The sequence below is a fragment of the Mastomys coucha genome, unplaced genomic scaffold (assembly GCF_008632895.1).
Source record: "Mastomys coucha isolate ucsf_1 unplaced genomic scaffold, UCSF_Mcou_1 pScaffold2, whole genome shotgun sequence".
In the NCBI taxonomy this organism is placed as follows: domain Eukaryota; kingdom Metazoa; phylum Chordata; class Mammalia; order Rodentia; family Muridae; genus Mastomys; species Mastomys coucha.
The window spans coordinates 5,054,718-5,076,677 of NW_022196902.1; the positions used below are offsets into that span (position 1 = coordinate 5,054,718).

The following is a 21,960-nucleotide window of genomic DNA, read 5'->3' on the forward strand; positions in this document are numbered from 1 at the left end:
AAGCAAATATGCTAAATGAGAATGTCAAAACAAATCTGGAGGTAAATCTACAATAGTGACAGAGAAACAGGCTTACCAGGTGAGTATTCTTTGTGTTGTCTTCACCCAGGAGGTAATATTAACCACAGTGGTCCAGAGGCCAAGTCACTGACCCCATCCAAGTACCAGAGGATGACATTTAAGCTCCAGGGCACACATTCCTCCAAAATGCTTTTCTTACAAATTTGAAACCCTCACCCTTCTTCTTCCTTGTATGTGTATATCTATATGATGTGTAAGTATGTGTGTCCTCACACATGTGGTAGCCAGAGATTGCTATCAAGTGTATTCTCCAATCGCTCACCACCTTACTTCACTGAGACAATGTCTCTCATTCAACTTGGAGCTCACTGACTCAGCTAAGCTGGCTGGCCAATGAGCTCTGCCAACTCACCCATCCCTGTCTCCCAGAATTAGGATTACAGGGAGACCACCAAAACCAATGTGTACGCACATACAGGGCATCCTAACTCAGATCCTCAGGCTTGAACATCGAACACTTCACTGACTGAGCCATCTCCCTAGCACCTGTGTGAACATCTGGACTTAGTTGCTAAAATGTGTGACTTTGAAAATCTAAACAGTCTTCCTTTATGAATGAAGAAGACTGGGATTTTAGACAAAAATCACAAAGAAACAAAATATGGGTTGAGTCAAGCCAGGCTAATGGAGAAAGAAAAAAAAAAATCCATTATTTATAACTCCTTAGGAAAATCTCATTTATTCTCTGGTGAAAACATCTGTTAGCCCATTTCTGGAAAAATCTGATGAATGATTTATGGTGCAGTGCCTCTCCTGAGGAAAAGGGAAAGTAAGGCTTGTATTTTGAGAATCCTTATGAGAAGATAATGGGGCAACAGGTTCTTTATTAATGGTGTCGGACGCGACTCACCTTGAGAAGCAAAACACTTCCCTGTTTCATAAGAAACTGAACTCAGAAAAAAACCACACATGTTCAGAAAACACCCTGCCCAAGTTTGACCCAGGACCTAGGAGAAATCAAACAGGCACGGCGAAAGTTTGGAGAAAAATGAGCCAGCACCTGGATGTTAATTCCTTCCTCTTCACACTCTTTCTTATACTTCCTCGGGAGAGTCTCCACCTCTCGGATGGCATCTATTGTGACTTGCTGAGGAAGCACCTCAAACAGAGACGTTAAATACATAATTATGGATTTCTTGTCAGGGAGATGCACAGCAACATCTAAAAGTAGAAGAAAAGATGACTCAGAAATGTGTGAACTGCTCGATACCCAGTTAAAAAGTGACTGTTCTCGTACCCAGAAACAATGCCTCATCCGTGATCTCCATAATACCGCATCTCAGAAAATTGCTACTGCAGATCACAAAATATGAGACAGAGGTGAATACTCAGGTTCTTAAGTCTTCCATAAGCTGAGCATGATGATGCATATCTGCAACTCAGCTCTTAAGAGGCTGAGGCAGAAGGTTCATGAGTTTGAAGACTGCCTGGACTCCAAGCTAACTAAGACCCTGCCTTCAAGAACAAACACACCATATGCAAATGTTCACACATACATGCATTTCAAAAATCCAAACCAATCCTGAAGTGTTTCTCTAGCAAGTAGGTATTCCTAGACTTTTTCAATCCTACTTGATACAAATTAGCTACTATCCAGTGAAATAATTAATCTGCTGTCTAAAATATACTGAACATTAAATACAAATGGGACAAATGACTTATCTGCAGTAAAGTGGTTTATGGGGGATGGGAGTTGGATCCCAGAGGCTCATTTGCCCCCCAGCCTAGCTTACAGAGCCCATGTCTTAAAGACAAGGTGGGAAATGGTAAAGACACTTGACTCCCTCCTCTGACCCACACATGCACTCAGATATGTGCACACACCCACTCCACTCATTCATAAAAGCTACACATACTACACATAGAAAAGTAAGAAAACAAACACAAAGATATAATAATTATGGCCAATATTTAAAAACTAGAATCCCTTAATTATCATAGTATATTGTAAAAAAAGAAAAACATCACCACTTCTCAAGATTCAAAATTAGAAAGCAGAATCAAGTTCAACAGGTTTTTATGTAACAAAATTATACATAACAGAAACAAGTTCAACAAGTTTTTATGTAACAAAATTATACAGCAGAATCAATTTCTCAACTTTACCTTCAGGATCTAGAAGCTTTTCAATTCCCAAATAAGTGTGGGCCTTGTTAAAAGCATGTTCAAGCCTCTCAATTGGGGACATTTTGACCACTCTGTCCCAGCTGAAGAGATCCGGTCTGAAATCAGTACAGAAAAATATAATGGAAACAATGTAAGTAGCATTATAATTCATTACATTTCAATTTTTTTTTAAATTTGTCAATGTTATTTTAAATTGTATCTTTTGTATCTCAAGTTTGTAAAATCCATATAGTCCATATAGTAAGTAACAGACATGACAATAATAAATAAGACAATCTCAGGTTCTTGTCACAGTTGAGTGTATAGCATTTCCCAGACAGTAAAATACCAGTAAAGGAGACATATGGATACAAAGAAGACCGGGGAAGAAAATGACACAGAAACAGGAGGTGAAATAAGGTCAAAGTAGTAAAAATGAACCTAAGTAAATGAATTACCAAAATCAGTTATTTTAATGGACTAAATTCTACAATTTAATGGATTTTATAATTTTATGGCTTTATGAATTTAGCGACTTTAATGGACTAAATTCCACAATTTGGACAAAGGTGCGCTCCTGTTATTACAGTGCTCAGGGTGTTAAGACAAGAGGGTCACAAATGAAAAGCTGGCCTCATCCACATAGCAGGCTTGGGCTTGCTTAGGCTGCAGAGGGAGACCCTGACTTGATGCCTCTACACACCAGAAGAGTCTAAGATGAGAACACAGGCACTCCAGGTGCAACTGGATTTGAGTTATCCTGAAAATAGAGGTGCAAAGGGGACCAGTTCCATTCCATTCACCTTTCTCCATGAAAACTCGTGTTCCTTTACATCTTGCCTTTCTTCCAGCCTCACATCATGGACAGTATCACCGGATTGACAGACCTAAAAGTTGGTCCCTTTCTTTGAGCTTCACTCTTGCATGTAAGATGCACTCTGTGGCCTTCTCCCACCCCCATCCTCTTTCTATCTCTTCCTCTGTCCCTTAGCCACCACAGCCATCAGCCTCCCGCCTCTTCTCTCTCATCTATCGTCTTTTTCTTTAGCCTGTCTACCATTTCTATATCTTCACATCCTCATACACACATTTTATGAGACAGAGTCTTCTACATGTAGCCCATGCTGGCCTCAAAATAGTTACATACTTGCCTGAGGATGACCCAGAACCCCTGATCTTTCTACTTCCCAAGTTCTGAGATTATGTGTGCACCACCATGCCCAGCTATAATTTACATTTTTTAATAAATGTCTGTCTTCAGTTGGAAGGAACTGAGATGTTGATCTGTTTTGCTCCTGCTCTATCCTTGCGTCTAGTACAAAACACTGTATATATGTTTGTTGAATCAAAGAGCTAATAAATGCAACGGATAATGAACAAATGCAACAGTTTCTTAACAGTACAGAGCAGGATCCTCAAGATGACAGAAAAAGAGTGGGATGAAAAAGGGTCTTTAACCCCATAACAACTTCAAAATACCAAAACATAAATCTATAGCACATGTTGATCCCATGTAAAAATATTAAAAGCATTGCTTTGGTATAAAAACATTCTTCTCACTGTCACTAATTTGAAATAATACTACATGAAGAACAGAATCAAATAAAGAAAAGAAGGGGCAGGGAAAAAGGATATCCTATTTTAAGGTTATCCAAAATTCAGCCATGGATACTTCCCCACCTAACAATCTACTAGCAAAGATTATTAAAAAAAAAAAAAGAAAGAAAGAAAGAAACAAAGAAAACCAAACCTATATTGTATAGAGATAAACTTAGTGCGATGTATAAAGTATAGGAATGTGTACTTTATTTGTATGTAGCAGGCAAGAACATTAAGGGGATTAAATGAGAAAATTAATAATTCATAACAGCAACAAAACATAATCCATGTTGCCTGCTTTTGGCACTTAATCTTTGAGGCATGCAGAATTACTTATATGGTGTGGCAAGGCACATATTTACATGGTTAACCAACTGTCCCATACCCCATGTTCATTTGCAATGTCAGCTCAACTGGTTATCACACCGGTCTATACAGGAGAGCTATTCTTCAGTTCTTAGCACTTCCAGGATGAAGGATCTAAGAGCTTATTCTTGTCTATCTAGCACAGTCCAATGCTGGCACCTTCATATGCAACTGTAATGATTCTACTCCATTTTATAGCTCTGTATTCATACATAGTCGTGATTTCTTACTACAAAGTTATTTCAGGCTGTTTATTCTTCTCGGATAGAATGGCAATTTCTGTATTAAATTCTTACATACAAGTTAGGATCTTGTTTATGAGATTTCATAAGAAAATTGTATAGCTCTTCATAAACGTGGGTAACACAATAAACAGAGTTGTCCTTCTGCTATCAGAAGAAAAGCTACACACAAGTCTTTGTGTGTGTTACTGGTTAGGGCTGGATGAGTGGGTGTGAACTATGTCAATTATCTTACATTTCTTAGTTTACAAATGTGTAGGAGAAGCCATGGGCTTTGCACTGCAGCCCTGAAGTCCTGAAGAGAAGATGCCCAGTGGCTGATCTGTTATGGTATTGCTTTCCTTGATGCCTTACAATATGAGCAATACGGGCAGCAGGGGTAGCCAAAGGGACTATGGGGAAGAGAAGTAGAAAAAAGACACAGAGGAGGTAAGACTGGAAGACTGGAAGACATCTCACTTGTGCCGGTGGAGCACGGCGTTGAAGGCGAGTCCATCAGTCCAGCTGGTGGTGAAGTTGAGGACATTGACTTGGCTGTAGGGCCTGGTGGTCTGCCGCACCCAGCTCAGCAGGATCTTCTCACTGTTTGTCTGCTGCAGGTCTGACATGATATCTTTCATGACATCCTTCACCTGTGCAGAAAAACCCACATCTGCTTAGAATGTAACATTTACTTCAGTGAAGATACTGTCTAAGAAAGAGTAGACCAGTCAAACATTATAGAGTATGTAACTGGCATTCATTTTATTTCTAAGTTCTACTTTAAATGCTGGAAAGGTAAATGTTAAGTGATTTTTAAGAGAGTAGGATTTTCTAAACATCACTTCAGTTTTACTTCCTAAACAATACTTGCACTCTTTAAATACAGTGAACATTCCTTCCATTGCTATGAAAAAGTTACATTTCAATAAATTTTATTTGAAAGGAATTGTTCAAACAAACTAAATACAAATTTTATTTTCTATAAAAAAATAAGAACAGAAACATGTTTGGCTGCCTACAAAAATCAAAGAATTAAGTAATTTTTCTGACAGCAATAATTTTACTCAGGAACTGACATTTTGTTATTATCCTAAAGTAATATGTATGCATATCCATAAGAAAGGCCTCAAAGAATGATAGAGCTATATGAAAAGGACCTTTAGCCAATCTAAGGATCAGAAGAAATCAAATCTAAGACAATTGCCATATCAAGATAAATAATATTAGTAAAAGTTAATACACTTATATAAAATCCCATAATATGGGGCTGACAAGATGGCTCACAGGCAAGAGCACTGACTGCTCTTCCAAAGGTCCTGAGTTCAAATCCCAGCAACCACATGGTGGCTCACAACTACCCATAATGTGATCTAACGCCCTCGTCTGGTGGGTCTGAAGACAGCTACAATGTACTTATATATAATAATAAATAAATCCTTGGGCCAGAGCGAGGGGAGTTGACCAAAGCAAACAGGGCTGACCAGAGCGAGCAATTCCTAACAACCACATGAAGGCTCACAACCATCTGTACAGCTACAGTGTACTCATACACATAAAAATAAATAAAAGCCCATAATACATTGATGAACAGGTGGGTGGGTGGATGGGTGGATGGGTGGATGGGTGGATGGATGAATGGATGGATGGATGGATGGGTAGGTAGATGGGTGACACACTGATCAAAACAGGTTCTTTGTTATAAACAGAGAGCTAGCTAATAAATGTAGAAGGAACAATGGCATCAGAAACTTACTATTTGCCAAGGATCTTGATGATTCAGGTAATAATAATGAATAAAACTAAAACTGCTAAAACTAATGGTTCAAGTTGGGCAACTAATTAAACACCTATACTGTCACTAAGTACATCCCAACAAGATATATTTAACAACAGGGGCAGTCACTTTACAATGGAGAAAAACTTGGGAAGTGCTGCCTTAACCTAAGTCAACATGGCCAGAGAGAGAGAGAGAGTTGGCAGCACATGACCCCGACACAGTGACTGAGAAAATTCAACACTTCTCCTGTAACAACTCTACACAATGAACAACCTGGATCCAACTTGCTGGTGGGCAAAGTCAATCCCAGGAATGTTCTATAAAGTTCCCTGTTCTTCAAAAATATCAGCCCCATGAAAAGAAAGGCTCAGAAAGTGTCCCAGGTTAAAGAGATACCAGAGAGAAAACCAATGAGCATCATTCATGATCTAGAAGTACTGTTTTCCTAGCTTATCACCCTGCCTCCCTCCCTCCACACCACTGCTACTGGGGACCGAGCCTAGGACCTCATGCATACTGTCAATCACAATATCACAGTATCACTGAGATACTCTCCCAGGATATATTACTGACACGGTTAACCAAACCTCCATGAGACCTATAGATAACTCCACTATCCCAAAACCATCTTCCTGATTTTAACAGCTATACACCATTTTGGTATTTACTAATTGTGATAAAACAGGAACAAATGACATTTTATATTTGTATGTTAACAGTATTATGGCTACACAGCAGAGTTCATTGTTTTTAAAAAGCCCCTGTTTTTAGACAAAAGCTTGGAAAGTACATTTGATGCTTTATAAAAGCACTCAGGCAGAGTAAACGCCAGAGTGAGCTAAGGAGATGCGGGCAACTGCTAGCCTTTGGGGAATCTGAATGAAAGGCATTTGGAAATCCCTTAGGCTACTCCTACAACCTCCTGTGAGCCTGAAAGCAAAGCAGTTTTCTGAATGAAATATGAAACACCTTTTCCCCCCCTGCCAAAAATCTGCATCAGGCTGCCAACACCGTCTATTGGGAGTCTCTGTAAGTTAGACTGTGTTCTCTGGAGATGCATACACTAATGCCATAACATCAACACCTAAAAAATGGGCTCTGTGTGAAGTAGGACCGCAGCACATGGAATGATTTAAGGCGCGGCCACACTAGAGGAGGGAGGCCTTCAAACACAGCATGACTGATGTCCTTACCAAAGAACCAAGGGAAATCTGGACACCAACACAGAGAGAGTGTGTCATGAAGACTAAGCTTTCCTAAGCCAGCACACCCCATTTTATAACAAACTGGAAGTTAGGAGAAAGACAAGGAGCTGCTGAGAAGAATCAGCGATGCTGGCCCTTGGATCTTAGCCTTGCAGGCATGAGGACTTTGAGGCAATAAGCGCCTCCTATTCCAGCCAAGCAGTCTGTGGAACTTTGATTTGACAGCTGTAGAAAATGAACAGAGAAATAATACAGGGCCTGTTGCAAGGTGGTTGGGAATGTCCCCACCTGCCAGTGCAGAATGATGCTCCACAGTAATCCCAAAGTCAGCTTGGGATTTCCATCCACAATGTCCGTGCCTCCGATATTCACCAATTCTACCTGTCAGGATAAAATAATGAAACAACAATTACATTCTTGGGACAGTGTCACCATAAAACTCCAGACCTTTGGAATAAGTATATTTTGTACAGCAATATAAATGAGGATAAATTTTTCATTTTAGGAACTGGATCAATGCAAAACTCAAAAATGTAATATTCATTTTGCAGATCGATGAGAGCGTTGGGAAAAAGCACGTGACTTATCTGTCACTCACAGAACAAGTTCCAAACTCCCACCACGAGGAAACACTTCCAAGCACCAGCCGATGTCTGTGTATATAGCAACCAGCAGGCTTCACCGCCTACAGCAGCCGAGAACCCTGTTACTTACATTGTTCTGATGTAAAACCTGGAGCACGCGGTTGACATTATTTAAGGCATGCACCCTTGTGGAACCACGTTCCTTTGGCTGGAAAATAAAGCAAAACAAAACAAAAACAAAAAAAAAAAGCAAGTCAGATTCCCCCATCCCTTCGTGTGCTGACAAACTGACACAGGAACGGAAGCAGGATAGCAGGCCAGCATCCATCCCCAGCCTGGGTACCACAGGATGCAAATTCACTAAGAGCATCTTGAAGCCCTGGCTCACTTACCAGCATGCCTACTGAAATCATCTAGGAGACACTAACAGGCATTGGCCGTTTCCTGCCTCCACCTGAGACACTGATTTAGAGGATGACTTAGGAAGGGGTGGGGATTCAGCGTTTTCAAAATTGCTCTAGTTACTCTTCACAAGCAGTCAGACACATTTGAGAATCAATTCTGTCAGACAACACTTTTCTATTTAAACTTCTCTAGAGGCAGAAGAAAAAAAAAGAAAGAAAGAAAACAGTAGAAAAGTCCTGCCTGCTTTCTCCTGCCCATGTAGGAACAACAGAGAGAAGACACATTGTCCCAAACTCCAGGTCACATGAGAAGAGTGTGCCACCTAGGACATGGCAAGCTAGTCAGCTTCCTTCTACCTCATGGGCCAAGGAATCTCATGAGAGATATCAGCTTTCCCTTGAAGATACCCAGCCTCGGCCAGGAAGGCAACAGAGGGTGCAATTCTCAGGCTTCACAATTTAGTACCCATAGGGAGTCTCCAAATCTCAACAGTGACCAGAGGCACTCCATCGGCATCATTCTCAAAGATGGCCGTCCTCTCTTATAGACATACCTCAAGCGGTAGAGTGTTTCCCTCTCATGCATGGAGCCCTGAGTTCCAACCTCAGCAACGCCCAAAGGTGGTGTGCTGACACACACATACACAATCTCAGTACTTGGGAGGGAGGAGAGGTGGAAGGATCAGGAGTTTAAGGTCAACCTCAGCTACACAGTTATGTTGTGACTAGCCTGAAGGGAACAAGACCCTGTCTGAGGAAAATGTTCAGAGATGTCCTCTCACCAATGATGTTCCTGTGAGGCCTTCTAGAAGATCCAAGAGCTTTCTCCCATCTTTGAGGTCTGAGAACATATCATTGATGGGTGGTTTCCCACTCTGCAATGAAGAAGAAGAAAACTAAGGTTGACTTCAGGATCAGAAGTTCCATATTGGGGCTGGTGAGATGGTCCAAGGTGCAAATGCACTTACTGGTGACAGTGATGATCGGGAGCTCAATCCCCGGGATACACACTGTGCAAAGAGAGAAGTCGTCCCACCATTTGTCTCAGGTGCACCACCCATGAGTGAGAATGTGTATGGGCATGCTAATAAATATGTAAATGTAATAAAAATGAAAATCCAACAAAAGAGAAAGACCACATGTTCCTAACATTTAAAATACTTTTGGCCGTGTTTTGTCCCGGTCTAATAACACAAGGCAATTCCTGCTCAGAAAAGACAAGAGCCTCAGTTTCAAACCCAGTCTGACCAAGAACTCCCTACTGAGACTTAGTCAGTTACCTAAGCTCCCTTAAGCCACCAGCTATTCTAAATACCAAAAAGTACAATGTGATGTGAGAATGTACTAAAAATCATAAACCATGATGTAATAAATCCATAATGGTCTTGAATGTTGTCACTTCCTCATATGAAATATAGAGAGCTAGCTAAAAGTCCGTCCTGCCAATCCTAGATATTATATAATCAAGATATTACATATCTCTTTCTGATCACTTAAAACACATACACACACACACACACACACACACACACACACACACACACACACCTTCCATATGAAGCAAGACTTTAAATTTGAGACAAGAAAAGAAGGGTTCTCTGATCCTCCCACCCACTGAATCCTTACTCGTTTTTAAATTACTCTAGTGTGCAATCTGTTGAGGATTCTTAGCATGTACCTTAAAAGTTCATAGGCTCTAGGAGGGAACACGGGACCCACCACAGAAGCAGTGGGGAATAAGCTGGACCCTGTCTCTGAAATACAGCTATCTCCCTGGTCTGCCACTGCATTGGGGACACATAGATTATCTCTACGAATTACAGCATCAAGCAGATTAGACTAGCACAGAGGCCACCTTGGAGAGGCACTACTCCACACTGAAGGCTTCTGAACCATCAACAAAGCAAGGAGTTGACAAGCCTTTGTTAACCGCCATCCTCAATGCTCCCCTCCTAAACCCACACAGAGCTCAATTCTCTCTTGTGTTTTATGCAGAAAAGAGAAAAATAAGAGGTAAAGTCCATAGAAAAAGATGAGCTATCTAAGGGACCCCCACCTATTAAAAGCCACTTTCCAACATACAAACAAAATAATATGGAAAAGCTTACTATAAAATGAAGCAAATGCAAATATTTCCTCATATCAGAAATAATTATCTATGTCTAATAGTGACCTTTGACACAAACAGGTTGTGTTGTATACTAGCCACAAACTTTAGTCAAGTTACCCGGTCTTTACACGCTTACTTGTTTGTTAAAAACTCAAATGGTAATCCATTACTATTATCAGTTATATCACAAGCCAAATCTTCATGCTTTCTATTAGTATAAAAAGTACTACTGAGGCAGGGGAGATGGCTCAGCAATTGAAATCACTTGTTGCTCTTGCAGAGGATCCAGGTTCAGTTCCCAGCACTCACATGGTGACTCACAGCCATCCACAATTCTAGTTCCAAGGGTCTCAACACCCTCTTCTGAACTGGTCAAGCAGCAGGAATACACATGGTTTATATACATTCATGCAGGCAAAACATTCAGACACATAAAATAAAAAATCTTTTCTGAAAAAAACATAATTTTTTGATAATATATGAGGCTATTTATGGAATGGATAACCTCTCAGTCCCAATTCACAGCAACAGTAACCTGTGGGAAACCTTCCTACTCATAAAACGGTCCATGCAGAATACCAGAGCACACCTGTGTGGAAATAACACAGATGCCAGAAAGGCTCCATTGCAAACTAAGACTTCTAAATGTTGCCATTCATGGCACACTCTTTTTTTCCCTCACATCCAGATAGTCCATTTGTTTAACAGGCAACAAGTTTAAGAAAGGCTCCCTTTAGAATATTCTGTTGGGAAAAAAAACATGAAGATACAGTTCTGTCCCTGTAAAAGTCAAATATAGCTGCAAGCGTGAACAGAGTCCCTTTCCTGGTAAACAGAACACACACAGTAACAACAGCTCAGTTTCTTTCTTCTGCTTCTCACTCTCAGACGATCACTGATGACACACTATGCGGAATGTGTATTGAATGTGTGCCCTTCCCGTCCCCCACCCCCATGGATGTTCCCACACATCGTAAGCAGCGATGACTTGGGTGTAGTACATTGACAGTCAGTTCTCTAAGAGGGAGCCCCAAATCCCTGCAGAATGGCAGACAAGGAAGGTGATGGGGCTCCCCCGGAGAGAGTAAGAGAAGGTGCCTGGACTCTCATAAGGAACTCATCAAAATCTGCGCTATAAAACTTACGTGTGATGTCCTCACCTAACACTCGGGTGGCAGGCAGATCTCTGTAAGTTCAAAGCCAGCCTGGTTTACAGAGCGTGTTCCAGGACAGCCATGGCTACACAGAGAAATGCTGTCTCAATAAGCAAACAAGCAAGCTTCTGTACTCTGTCAAGCTCTCAGGCCCCTGAATCCAGTTGCCCAGCAACAACACCCTTCCCCCAAGGACAGACAACAGACAAGTTGTCAGGGACTCCTCATCCTTTAAGCCACAGTACTAGTTTCCACCCATTCCTATAATTAAAATGGTGAAAAATATTAAAATACTCTACTTGAGACTCATTCGCTCTTGTCCTGTAAGCACAGACATGGCTGTTCACTTGCTCTTCTCTGCTCTGTCCAGCAGACCACCGTCTCCCAGGAGCATGTTAACGAGCCATGTCAGCACCAAAGCACTAGAAAAGGCAGGGTCTTTCTTTTCCTGGAAGCTTATTCGCGGAGTTTTGGGCTTTTGATTTCAGATTTGTTTTGTTTTGAGAAAAGGTCTCACTTTTGCACCTTGGCCATCCTAGAACTCACACTGTAGACTAGGCAGCTTCTTAGTCACACCATCTTGTGGGACTTTTAAAGACTTTTGACTCCGTAAAAAAGGATCTATCCGTGAGAGTCAGAAACTCTACACACCTGTATGTATATATTTTCAGCAATAGAACACGGAATGAAAATGTGCCGGGGGAGAAAAAAAAAAAACCATACATGAAACCCATGCCCACAGCACATATCCCAGCCTGCAAGAAGCTGAGTCAGGACAACTACAATTCTAGGTCTACAGAGAAAGTGCAAACACAGCCTGAGCAGGAGCCTACTCTGGAAACCAGGAGCCGGAGATGTAGTGCACTGATAGGTTTGCCGAGCAATTACAATGCTCAGGATTCAATCCCAAGCACTACAAGAAAAGAAAATTAACATACGCATGCACCCGCACACAGGCACACATACTCAAGTATGTACACTCAACATGCACATAGACTATCACAAGCTACTTCCAAGTGTTCCACATAAATACAGAAAGGACTAGTAGTGTCCAAGAGGACATGTCCCCGCCCCGTATGGAAAGTAAAAGTGGCTGGTGTGTAAGCAGGGTCCTTGTTCTATACAGGAGGGCAGAACATTTCTTATGTAAGGACAGGTCAGTAAAGACTTTAGACTTTGTTGGCTGTGTGGTCTCTGTTGAAATTACTCAGCCCTGTTGTAAAGTGAAAAAAGTCATTAATCATGCAAGAATGAGTAAGCCAACTGGAAGACAACTTTGTTCTAATTTCATGGACACTGAAGTCCAAATTTTACATAATTAACACAAATTATAACAAAATATGTTGCTCCTCTGTAGCCCTCTGAAAATATAAAAATGATTTTAACTTGAAGACCATACAAAAACACACAGTGGAATAGTAAAATGTTCTAACAGAATAACAGCCAGCATTTACTGTGCACAGGTTAAGTTCTGAGAATTGCGTGGCCTTAGATGCACTGTTTATACATATTCTTTCTTCGTAACAGTGTTCTAAAGTGAACAGCTTCACTCCCATTTTACAAGTGAAGAGACTGAGATCTAAACGTGGCATAACAAATGAAAGACAGAACCAGGATCCAGTCTTAACAAAACCTGGCTCCAAGTCCATCTTCTCACATTTGAGCCAACAAATATTACCAAGGCATGCAACTGCAGCAAACAGGGGAACCGGTATTTAATTCCAGAGATGAGATATAGATAGAAATGTAGATGATGTAGATAGATAGAAATTAGTAGTAGAGATTGAGAGCTGGAGAGATATAGATATAAATTATAGATGTGGCTTTAAGTATAGAATATAGATATAGGTATGTGGATACATAAAAATATAGATATAGATAGCTATCAACTTCTCAGAGCAACAGCATAAATCACCATACTGTACTAAATTAAGACAGCATTTCCCACAGCCCACTGTAAAGCATTTCTGGTGGTTTTTGTGATGTGGGCTGTAAACATCAGCTCTGGGAACAAGTCTAGAAATGTCAAAAGTCATCTTTTAATAAAACTAAGAACTGATTGATCTTGAACATCAACCTCACATTTAAATCTGTGCAAAGACTGACTTGCAGCAACTTCTTTGGCAGAGAAAATACAGTTTTATAATATAATCCCACAAATATTTGGTGACTATCTCCTTTGTGCCTTAGCCCTGGCAAAATGCTGAGTTCACATCACCCTCTCCATTCGTAAGAGGCCATTTCCATTGCTTCTCAACAAACATAAAATGATACAGATGAGCAATCTTGAACTTGGGGGAAAGATAACGGTTGTGTCCCATTTCACTTTTAAAATTACTTTTATTTTATTTTATTTTATTTTATTTTATTTTATTTTATTGTATTGTATTGTATTGTATTGTATGGGTCTCTTGCCTTTCTGTGGTCTGGGAACCACATGTATGCTGTATCCATAGAGGCCAAAAGTAGGCTATGGATCTCCCAGAATTGGTTGTGAGCTGGGAACCAAACTGGAGTCCTCTGTAAGAGGAGCCAGTGTTCTTAACCCCTGGCTCGTTTTTTCTTTCAAGGCCTAGTAACAGCAGCATTGCAGCTGTAGTCCTAGACTGAGTAATTTGGACAGGCCCCCATTCTCACTACTTCCCACGCGTCTGCCTTTGGACAACCTCAGTAACAGTGCTGAGCCCACCAATTTGACAAGAGGACTGCAGCATCAATACTATTTCCTAGGACATGAGTGCAACTACACTTAAAAGCATCTGGGCAGAGATGCTAACAATCATTGCCGAGCAAGAGGAGAGGTAGAGGCAGCTGTAGGGAGCAGACTTCACGCAGGTAATGACATGACGGAGGGAAGGAAGCATGTCTGATGGGCATCCATCACGCATGCAGAGTCAGCGGGTGCTCCCTGCTCTGTGCCAGCCCAGCATGACCATGTAGAAATCAAGACTCACTGTTTGGCAGGGCTTCCTGTTTATAAGACAAGTTGAAACTGTGAATTGGCCTGGGCAGCCCTGGTAATTTTCTAGACCATCACACCAGGCAAATGAATCTTGTCTACAGGCATACCGAGTCATAAGATGAATGACAGGCAATCAGAAAGTAGGGCAGGGCCGCATCCAAACGAAATATAGGGTTAGTCAACAGTGAGTCTCTTAAGGAATTGTGAATTCCATGACCAATACAAAAGTATATACACACACATACACACACACACACACACACACATAAAAATAATTAAATGAAAATGTAATTCTTAAAAATGTCACATGAGACTGGGCAGTGGTGGCGCATGCCTTTAATCCCAGCACTTGGGAGGCCGAGGCAGGCAGATTTCTGAGTTTGAGACCAGCCTGGTCTACAGGGTGAGTTCCAGGACAGCCATGGCTACACAGAGAAACCCTGTCTTGAAAAACCAAAAAGAAAAAAAAAAAAAAAAGTCATAGGGGGCAGCTAGTAGCTCAAATGCCTTTATCCAAAATCATGTTCAGCCAAGACTAAAAACCTGAATTCTGTCTTCAGAATCCATATGATCAAAGGGAAGAAGTGAACACATTGTCTTCTGATCTCCATGTATGCCATGTTATGTGAGCACATAAACATACAAACACACAAAATAAAACAAAATGTAATTTTTAAATTAAAAAAAATCAGTTAGAATTTAGGCAAGAAGAAGCAAGCAAGAAACAAAGAAACAAAGAAAGAGAGAGAGGGGGAGGAAGGGAGGGAAAGAGAGAAAGATAGGAAGGAAGGAAGGAAGGAAGGAAGGAAGGAAGGAAGGAAGGAAGGAAGGAAGGAAGGAAGCAAGAAAGAAAGCTTACAAACGTACTACCAAAGTATCCTAAAGATGGTGGTCAAGAATATGGAGAACATTTTATTGTTTATACTTTTTCTCATTAGTATTACAGAATCAATAAAAATTGAAATGTCTTTTTAAGAAAAGGACATATGAAGCTGGAGAGATGGCTCAGCAGTTAAGAACACCTACTGCTCTTCCAAAGGTCCCGAGTTCAATTCCCAGCACCCATATGGTGGCTCACAGCCATCTGTAATGAGACCCAATGCCCTCTTCTGGTGTGTCTGAAGACAGTGACAGGGTACTCATATAAATAAATCTAAAGGAAGAGGAAGAAGAGGAGGAGGAGGAGGAAGAGGAAGAGGAGGAAGAGAAGGAGGAGGAGGAAGAGGAGGAGAAGGAGGAGGAGGAGGAAGAGGAAGAGGAAGAGGAGGAGGAGGAGGAAGAGGAGGAGCAGGAGGAGCAGGAGGAGGAAGAGGAAGAGGAGGAAGAGGAGGAGGAGGAAGAGGAGGAGCAGGAGGAGGAGGAGGAGCAGGAGGAGGAAGAGGAAGAGGAGGAAGAGGAGGAAGAGGAGGAGGAGGAAGAGGAAGAGGGGGAGGAGGAAGAGGAGGAGGATGAGGAAGAAAAGGAGTACATACAGCTCTTAAAATAATTAATTAGCTGTGTTGACATGAAATGAGTATCAGACCCAACAGGTAACACGTGGCTCAGCTCAAGGAATCCTCCAGTGACTCTGATAACACTCACAAGGAGATGAACCATCTACAGGGGTATGGTGCACCCAGCTGCTTTGACCACACATTCTGTAGCATCTTCTTTTCCAGATCCTATTTTTATAACTATTAACTCCCAAGATTCAAGGGGCAGAAAACATCAGGCCACACACATCCATGTTCCATACTGTGTAAATGGCAACTTACTGCATGTGAGCAGCAGCTCACAGCAGAATCCAGGATCCATGCTTCACAGCCCTGCCTCCTGCTCAGTGGATATACATTTCAAGTCTGCAATTGTAACCTATGGGAATGTGCCTTTTCAAAAGCATGAGAGCAGAAACATGCATAACGTTCTGTATTTTCAAGTTTGCATATCCTTCCCCTAACTGCACTGATGAAACAGCTTCTGTAATTTGTAGGCTCACGGCTCTGCCAGATGAGCAGCTCTGAAAGTGAGCCAAGGAAAATGCAGGCTCAAAGTCAGGACACATTTCCCAACAGCTTCGCTGTCTCCCTTGGGAGAAGCCACATGCAAATCAGAAGCTAGAGAGTCCAAAACACTGTGTTTTACACGCCATGCCACAGTCTCAAGCGGGCTTATTTCTGTTTGGAAATATGTACCAGGGAGCAGCGAATTCACAAATTAGTGGTACCTCATGGGTTTTTTTCATTAGCATTCCTACACCGTTATATATCTGGGCAATACAAGGTAATAATGACCAGGGGGCATTTAATGGATAAAAGGATAAAACACAGTTCCTTTTAAAGCTGCCTCCCAGTTTGCCTGAGGTCATAAATAAATGAACAGTACATCCAGGAGCAAGTGTTTCTTAACACTTTAAGCAACCAGTTTCTCCTTTGCTCTTCACCTCTTCAAAACACCACACAACATGACTTACTGCAGTGTGGGTTGCCTTTTAGGACCCCAGGGCTCTGAAGCATTGTGGACTCAGGGGCGAATTAACAAGCACTTCCTGCTATATGCATAGATAATAGGCAGACATCTGCTTGTGAAGATATATCAGCCAGAAACATACAGATTATATACACATAAGTGTCCTCTAGAGAGTGAATTGTTTTTAGCTTCTGTATAGCCATATATCTTTTATTACTAAAGGATGGTTTTAGATCCATACCATTCAATATGATCAAGCCCTTTATCTTTTATTAAGGAAACAAGTAAACAAGCATGAAGCTTTAAGTCAATTTCATTCCCTGTGAACTAGATAGTTGAAGGTTATGATGAAGAATTCTACTGAAGGATGGAGAAATGGCTCAGCACTGGCTGCACTTCTAGAAGACCTGAGTTCAATTCCCAGTACCCACATGGTGCCTACAGCCTCTGCAAGAATAGCCAGGGCTCTCTGCTAAGCCATGTCTCCAGCCTCTTCTCTTCACTTTTAGTAAATAAGTACAGTAAAAATCTCAACCTAGTGTATCTATTCTCATGAAACAACGTGACAAGGAAGATATGTACTCAAAACATTATCTTATTATATCTCTTCATTATTACTTTATATATTATTATAAAATATTTTATAATATATTATTATATATCTCTTCCCAACATAACTGTCTCTAGTTGTTTTCTGAACATATGATTTTAGACATATTAAATAAATGTTTGTGTTAACTGTCACTCATTTCTTTAGTAAACCAAAAAATGAAAATGCAAGCTTTTCACCCCAATGTGAGTTAAACTGTATGGGAATCCCAAAGCCTACAAAATTGCTGTGCCCTCTCCTACACCCACCCTCCCCACCCTCCCATCCCTGTAGGCTACAACCAGCAGAAGGAAAGGAAGGAAAAAAACATGGATGAAGTCTATGGCCCTGACTGGAATTCCCCTCCTTATAGCCACACCCTCATCATGTCTTAGATAAATTCCTGCTCAGCTGTGACTTCATGCTGGAAACAATCTAACGAAGGACATTTTCAAGGTCATTCCTCTTTAGATCTTTTCTCTAAACAAAACAAGACCTTACAGCCTTTGGGAGCACAAAACCAGTCCACTAAGCACTGTCTAGTAACTTCGACTCTCCAGGCAGAAACTATGAACATCCTAGGACAAAGAGATGGGATTAAAGCCCCCTGTGATGCTACAAAATAACAACATGGCTCTATGAGATAGAGAGGTTTCTGCACCTTTTTATGAATGCACATACATAAATATCAACTTCATCAAATAACCAGCGGAAGGCCTAGTAGAATCTGTGTTATTTGGGTCTCTGAAACTGTCAAGATGATCACCATAGAGATTTCTCTTCCATTATTCTTTCTCAGCTATTCCTATTATCCCGTACCCTCTCTTTCTTTCATCTGTCTTGTGTTCACCATTCTCAACAGCAGGGCAAAGGAATTCACCCAGGTTTAAAGGTTGCCTCACCCAAGGTGTCCCAATACTTTGAAAATGACCTCTAAACATTAAAACTAAGGCAATTCTTTCCCTATTAAGTACGGGAAGCTGCTGAAAAGCACACCACTTCACTAGTTCTAGCATAGAAAATGGCCACGACCTCAGTAATAGCCAGGCTGGATAAGCCCACCCACACGAGCTCTCAGGAGAGTGCAGGGAGGGAACTCCTCTGGCCACACACTCTTAGTCACTAAACCTTGCTGAGAATGTGACAAAGGCAGAGAGGGGACTGTGAATACTGTCAAGACCTTGTCATAGGCTCCTTGCCACTACAGAATCAACCCATTTAAAATTTACCAAACATACCTACCAATGCTTTAAGACAAGCTGGCACATGAAGCTATCAGTCACAAAGCACTTCTGATCTTCCATCACTCTCTGAATTCTTTTATATATAATATATGAACTACTGACGTTATGCCACACAGTTTTGAAGATGATCGCACACAGAGGTACATACGTACTGCTTAGTGACTCACTCTATTGCATTTACTTAATAATTTATTGAGGTTGTGTGTGTGTATTCATGAGTGTGTTTGAAAAATGCATATGGGGGGGGGGAGGGAAATGAATTCCTGGAGGTCAGAGGAGAACTTGGTGACATCAGTTCTCTCCCAGGGATTGAACTCAAGATGTTAGGATTGGCAGAAGGTGTCTTTGAACACTAAGCCAGCTCCTTGGCCCCCAATGCTGCACTCCTCACTCTCTGTCTGTCTGTTTTCACACCCCTTCCACTCTCAGAGGCAAGATAAAACATCCTTCAACAAAAAGCAGTAAAGCCTAAGAAAGACTGCAGTCAAGTCATAAACTGTAAGTCTGGAAATAGGCACTTTGGTTTTGTTTAGGAGACGGGTTGTCCATATACTGCCCAGGCTGACCTCAAACTCCTGAGCCAAGGGATCCTCCTGATGCAGCCTCCTAAGTATCATGTGCCATTGTACCTGACCTGTGAGACAGACATGGGGCAGCTTTTAAATGTACCACCATTTAAAGTCACTTTAAATTACCCAGTGTTGATGGCCCTGACCTTACAACTTGCAAATACAGAACACTTTCAATTCAAAGAGCTTCCGAGAGACTGTAGAGATTAATACTCACATAAGAGCACTGGCTGCTCTCACAGAGGGACTCGTTCAGTTCAAGTACTCAGGTTATGGCTCACAACTATCTGTAACTCCAATTCTAGGGGATGCCCTCCTCTGACCTCTGAGGGTGCCATCATGAAAACTGTGTACATACATACATGTAGGCAATACATATAAAATAAATAAACCAACCTTTTTAAAAGGAGCTTCCAAAGTAGTTTAAAGACAACCAAAGAAACCTTTCTTCTTCAACTTCCTATCTTAGAGTCAATCAACCCAAAGACTGTTGTTCCCACATAAGACTTGGAGAGGGGTAAAAATACCCTACCTCCTCTAACTATTGCACATTTAAAAACCAATGTGAAACCTCTCATTTTACCATGCTCCACGCCCTACCCAATTATGAACGTAGTAATGATTGTTCCAGGCGCTGATAAAGAGCAGACCAGTGAAGGAAAGAGAGGATGGTTAATGCTATTAGACACACTCACAGGAGGAAAAGTCTGTCACCGTTGACCAGGGCAGAAAGGGGGCCTGAGTTTTCACGGTTACCCATGCTAAAGGAACTGGTCATCATTCTTAGCTATGCAGACACAAGTCAGAAGGAGGCACTGACCACACAGTAAAATCCACCAGCATCTTGGATACCTTTGAAAATCGAGCATTTATCCATTTGGTAAAGGTTTTCTTCTGTACATCATTGTGTTCATCTGCAGGAGAGAAAGAAAAGACAAGAACAGGATGAGTGTCTGTACTGATGGTGAGTGTGACAAATATAAGCATCTCCTCTCTCTCAGCAGCTTGAGACTGACATTTATTTGTACAGCACGAGGCAAGGGACACACAGCTATTAATGAACCCACTGATGGGGCCCACCAACTTCTACAGTAAAGTGAGACTCAGTCACCTCACCCAAGGGTCCTAAGGTGTCACTCCCGGGTATGAAATCCAACTTTGTGTGCTACAATCCAGACCTTACCTCACAACTACACATGTAACACTTTCAGTTATATTTTAAGTATACTATCAAACATGATAAATATGTGTGACAGTTTTAATTTTCAGTGTGACAGAACCTAGGATCATCTGGGAAGTATGTCTGCACAAGGGAGTCTAGAGAACCTGTTGGCCTATGGGAACGTGTGTGGTGAACTGTCTTGATTGTGCTAGTTGATATGGGAAGACCTGCACCTTGGGGGAATGGCATCATCCCATTTAGAATCCTAGACTGTAGAAAACTGGAGATAGCAAGCTGAACAGTAGGGATTTGTGCATTAATTCTACCTCTGCTCTTGACTGTGGACACATACAACCACTTAAGGCTCCTACCTAAATCCCCACAACAATGAACCGTAACCTGAAATCCTAAGTCAAATAGATCCTTTTAGGTAATGAAGCTAGACCAACACATCCCACCAAGAAGTTACTCAATAGAAACTTAAGACTCCATATCTACTCCTTCTTCACACGAGTCATACCCCTTCTACAACTACAAAGTGGTATAAGATTTCTAGTCTGTTATCCAACACATTTTCTTGACCAAAGTGGGGGGTGAAGTGGAGGAGCAACAGAGTCATAGTGGCTTTAAACTTTAAGTACAATTTAATATTTAATTTAATATGTTTAATTATGTGTATATGAGTGTCTATGTGTGGGTATGTGAAAACACCCATGGAATCCAAAAGAGGGTATCGGATCCTCTGAAGCCAAAGTTACAAGAGGTTAGAGCCACCATGCAGGTGTTAGAAACTGAACTCCAGCCTTCTGCAAGAACAGTATGTGTTCTTAGCCACTTCAGGCCTGCTAAATAAACATTTTAACAAGCAAATAAACCAGAAGAGTTTAAAAACATTATCAACTCCGGTCTCAATGACAAATGCATTGGGCAAGACACAACTAACACCAAACATCTTAAGAACGTCAAATTTCTTGAAAATGTGCCAAGTAAATGAAGTATGTAAGGAGACTACATGGTACAATAGCACCAACAGCAAAAGCAATGTGCATTAGGGCCAAATAGATCACATTACGACCACTGCTTACGTGATTCTGAGTTAAGTACCAGAAGTATCATCCATCCTGAAAGTCATTGTCTGCAGGATGGAAATAAATATTAACTATATTTTAAGATGTTATGGTGATAAGTAAACTTTTTCCACAAAGACTTGGTGTGGTAGTTTGAATGAGAATGGCTCCCACAGGCTCATATATTTGAACACTTGGACTCTAGTTGGTGGAATAGTTTGGTAAGGATTAGGAGGTGTGGCCTTGTTAGAGGAGGTGTGTAACAGGGGGTAGAACCACTCCCAGTTAGCTTTCCCTCTGCTTTGAGCTTGT

At 41.3% G+C, this 21,960-nt stretch overlaps 1 protein-coding gene across 8 annotated transcripts in view; it reads right to left on the reverse strand.

Annotated features, from left to right (window-relative positions):
* The window catches only part of Utrn (utrophin), a 509,106-nt gene that overhangs the window by 388,800 nt on the left and 98,346 nt on the right, over window positions 1–21,960 (reverse strand). For 5 of the 8 annotated variants that reach the window (XM_031380393.1, XM_031380394.1, XM_031380395.1 and 2 more), the window contains 7 exons: window positions 20,272–20,333; window positions 9,129–9,221; window positions 8,073–8,150; window positions 7,647–7,739; window positions 4,854–5,026; window positions 2,188–2,303; window positions 1,082–1,242 (listed from right to left, as the gene is read on the reverse strand). In XM_031380393.1, the coding sequence (XP_031236253.1) occupies window positions 1,082–1,242; window positions 2,188–2,303; window positions 4,854–5,026; window positions 7,647–7,739; window positions 8,073–8,150; window positions 9,129–9,221; window positions 20,272–20,333 (776 nt within the window). Of the gene's footprint in view, window positions 1–1,081; window positions 1,243–2,187; window positions 2,304–4,853; window positions 5,027–7,646; window positions 7,740–8,072; window positions 8,151–9,128; window positions 9,222–20,239; window positions 20,334–21,960 lie in introns of all 8 variants that reach the window. The other 3 variants (XM_031380398.1, XM_031380399.1, XM_031380397.1) reach the window with 1 other exon arrangement.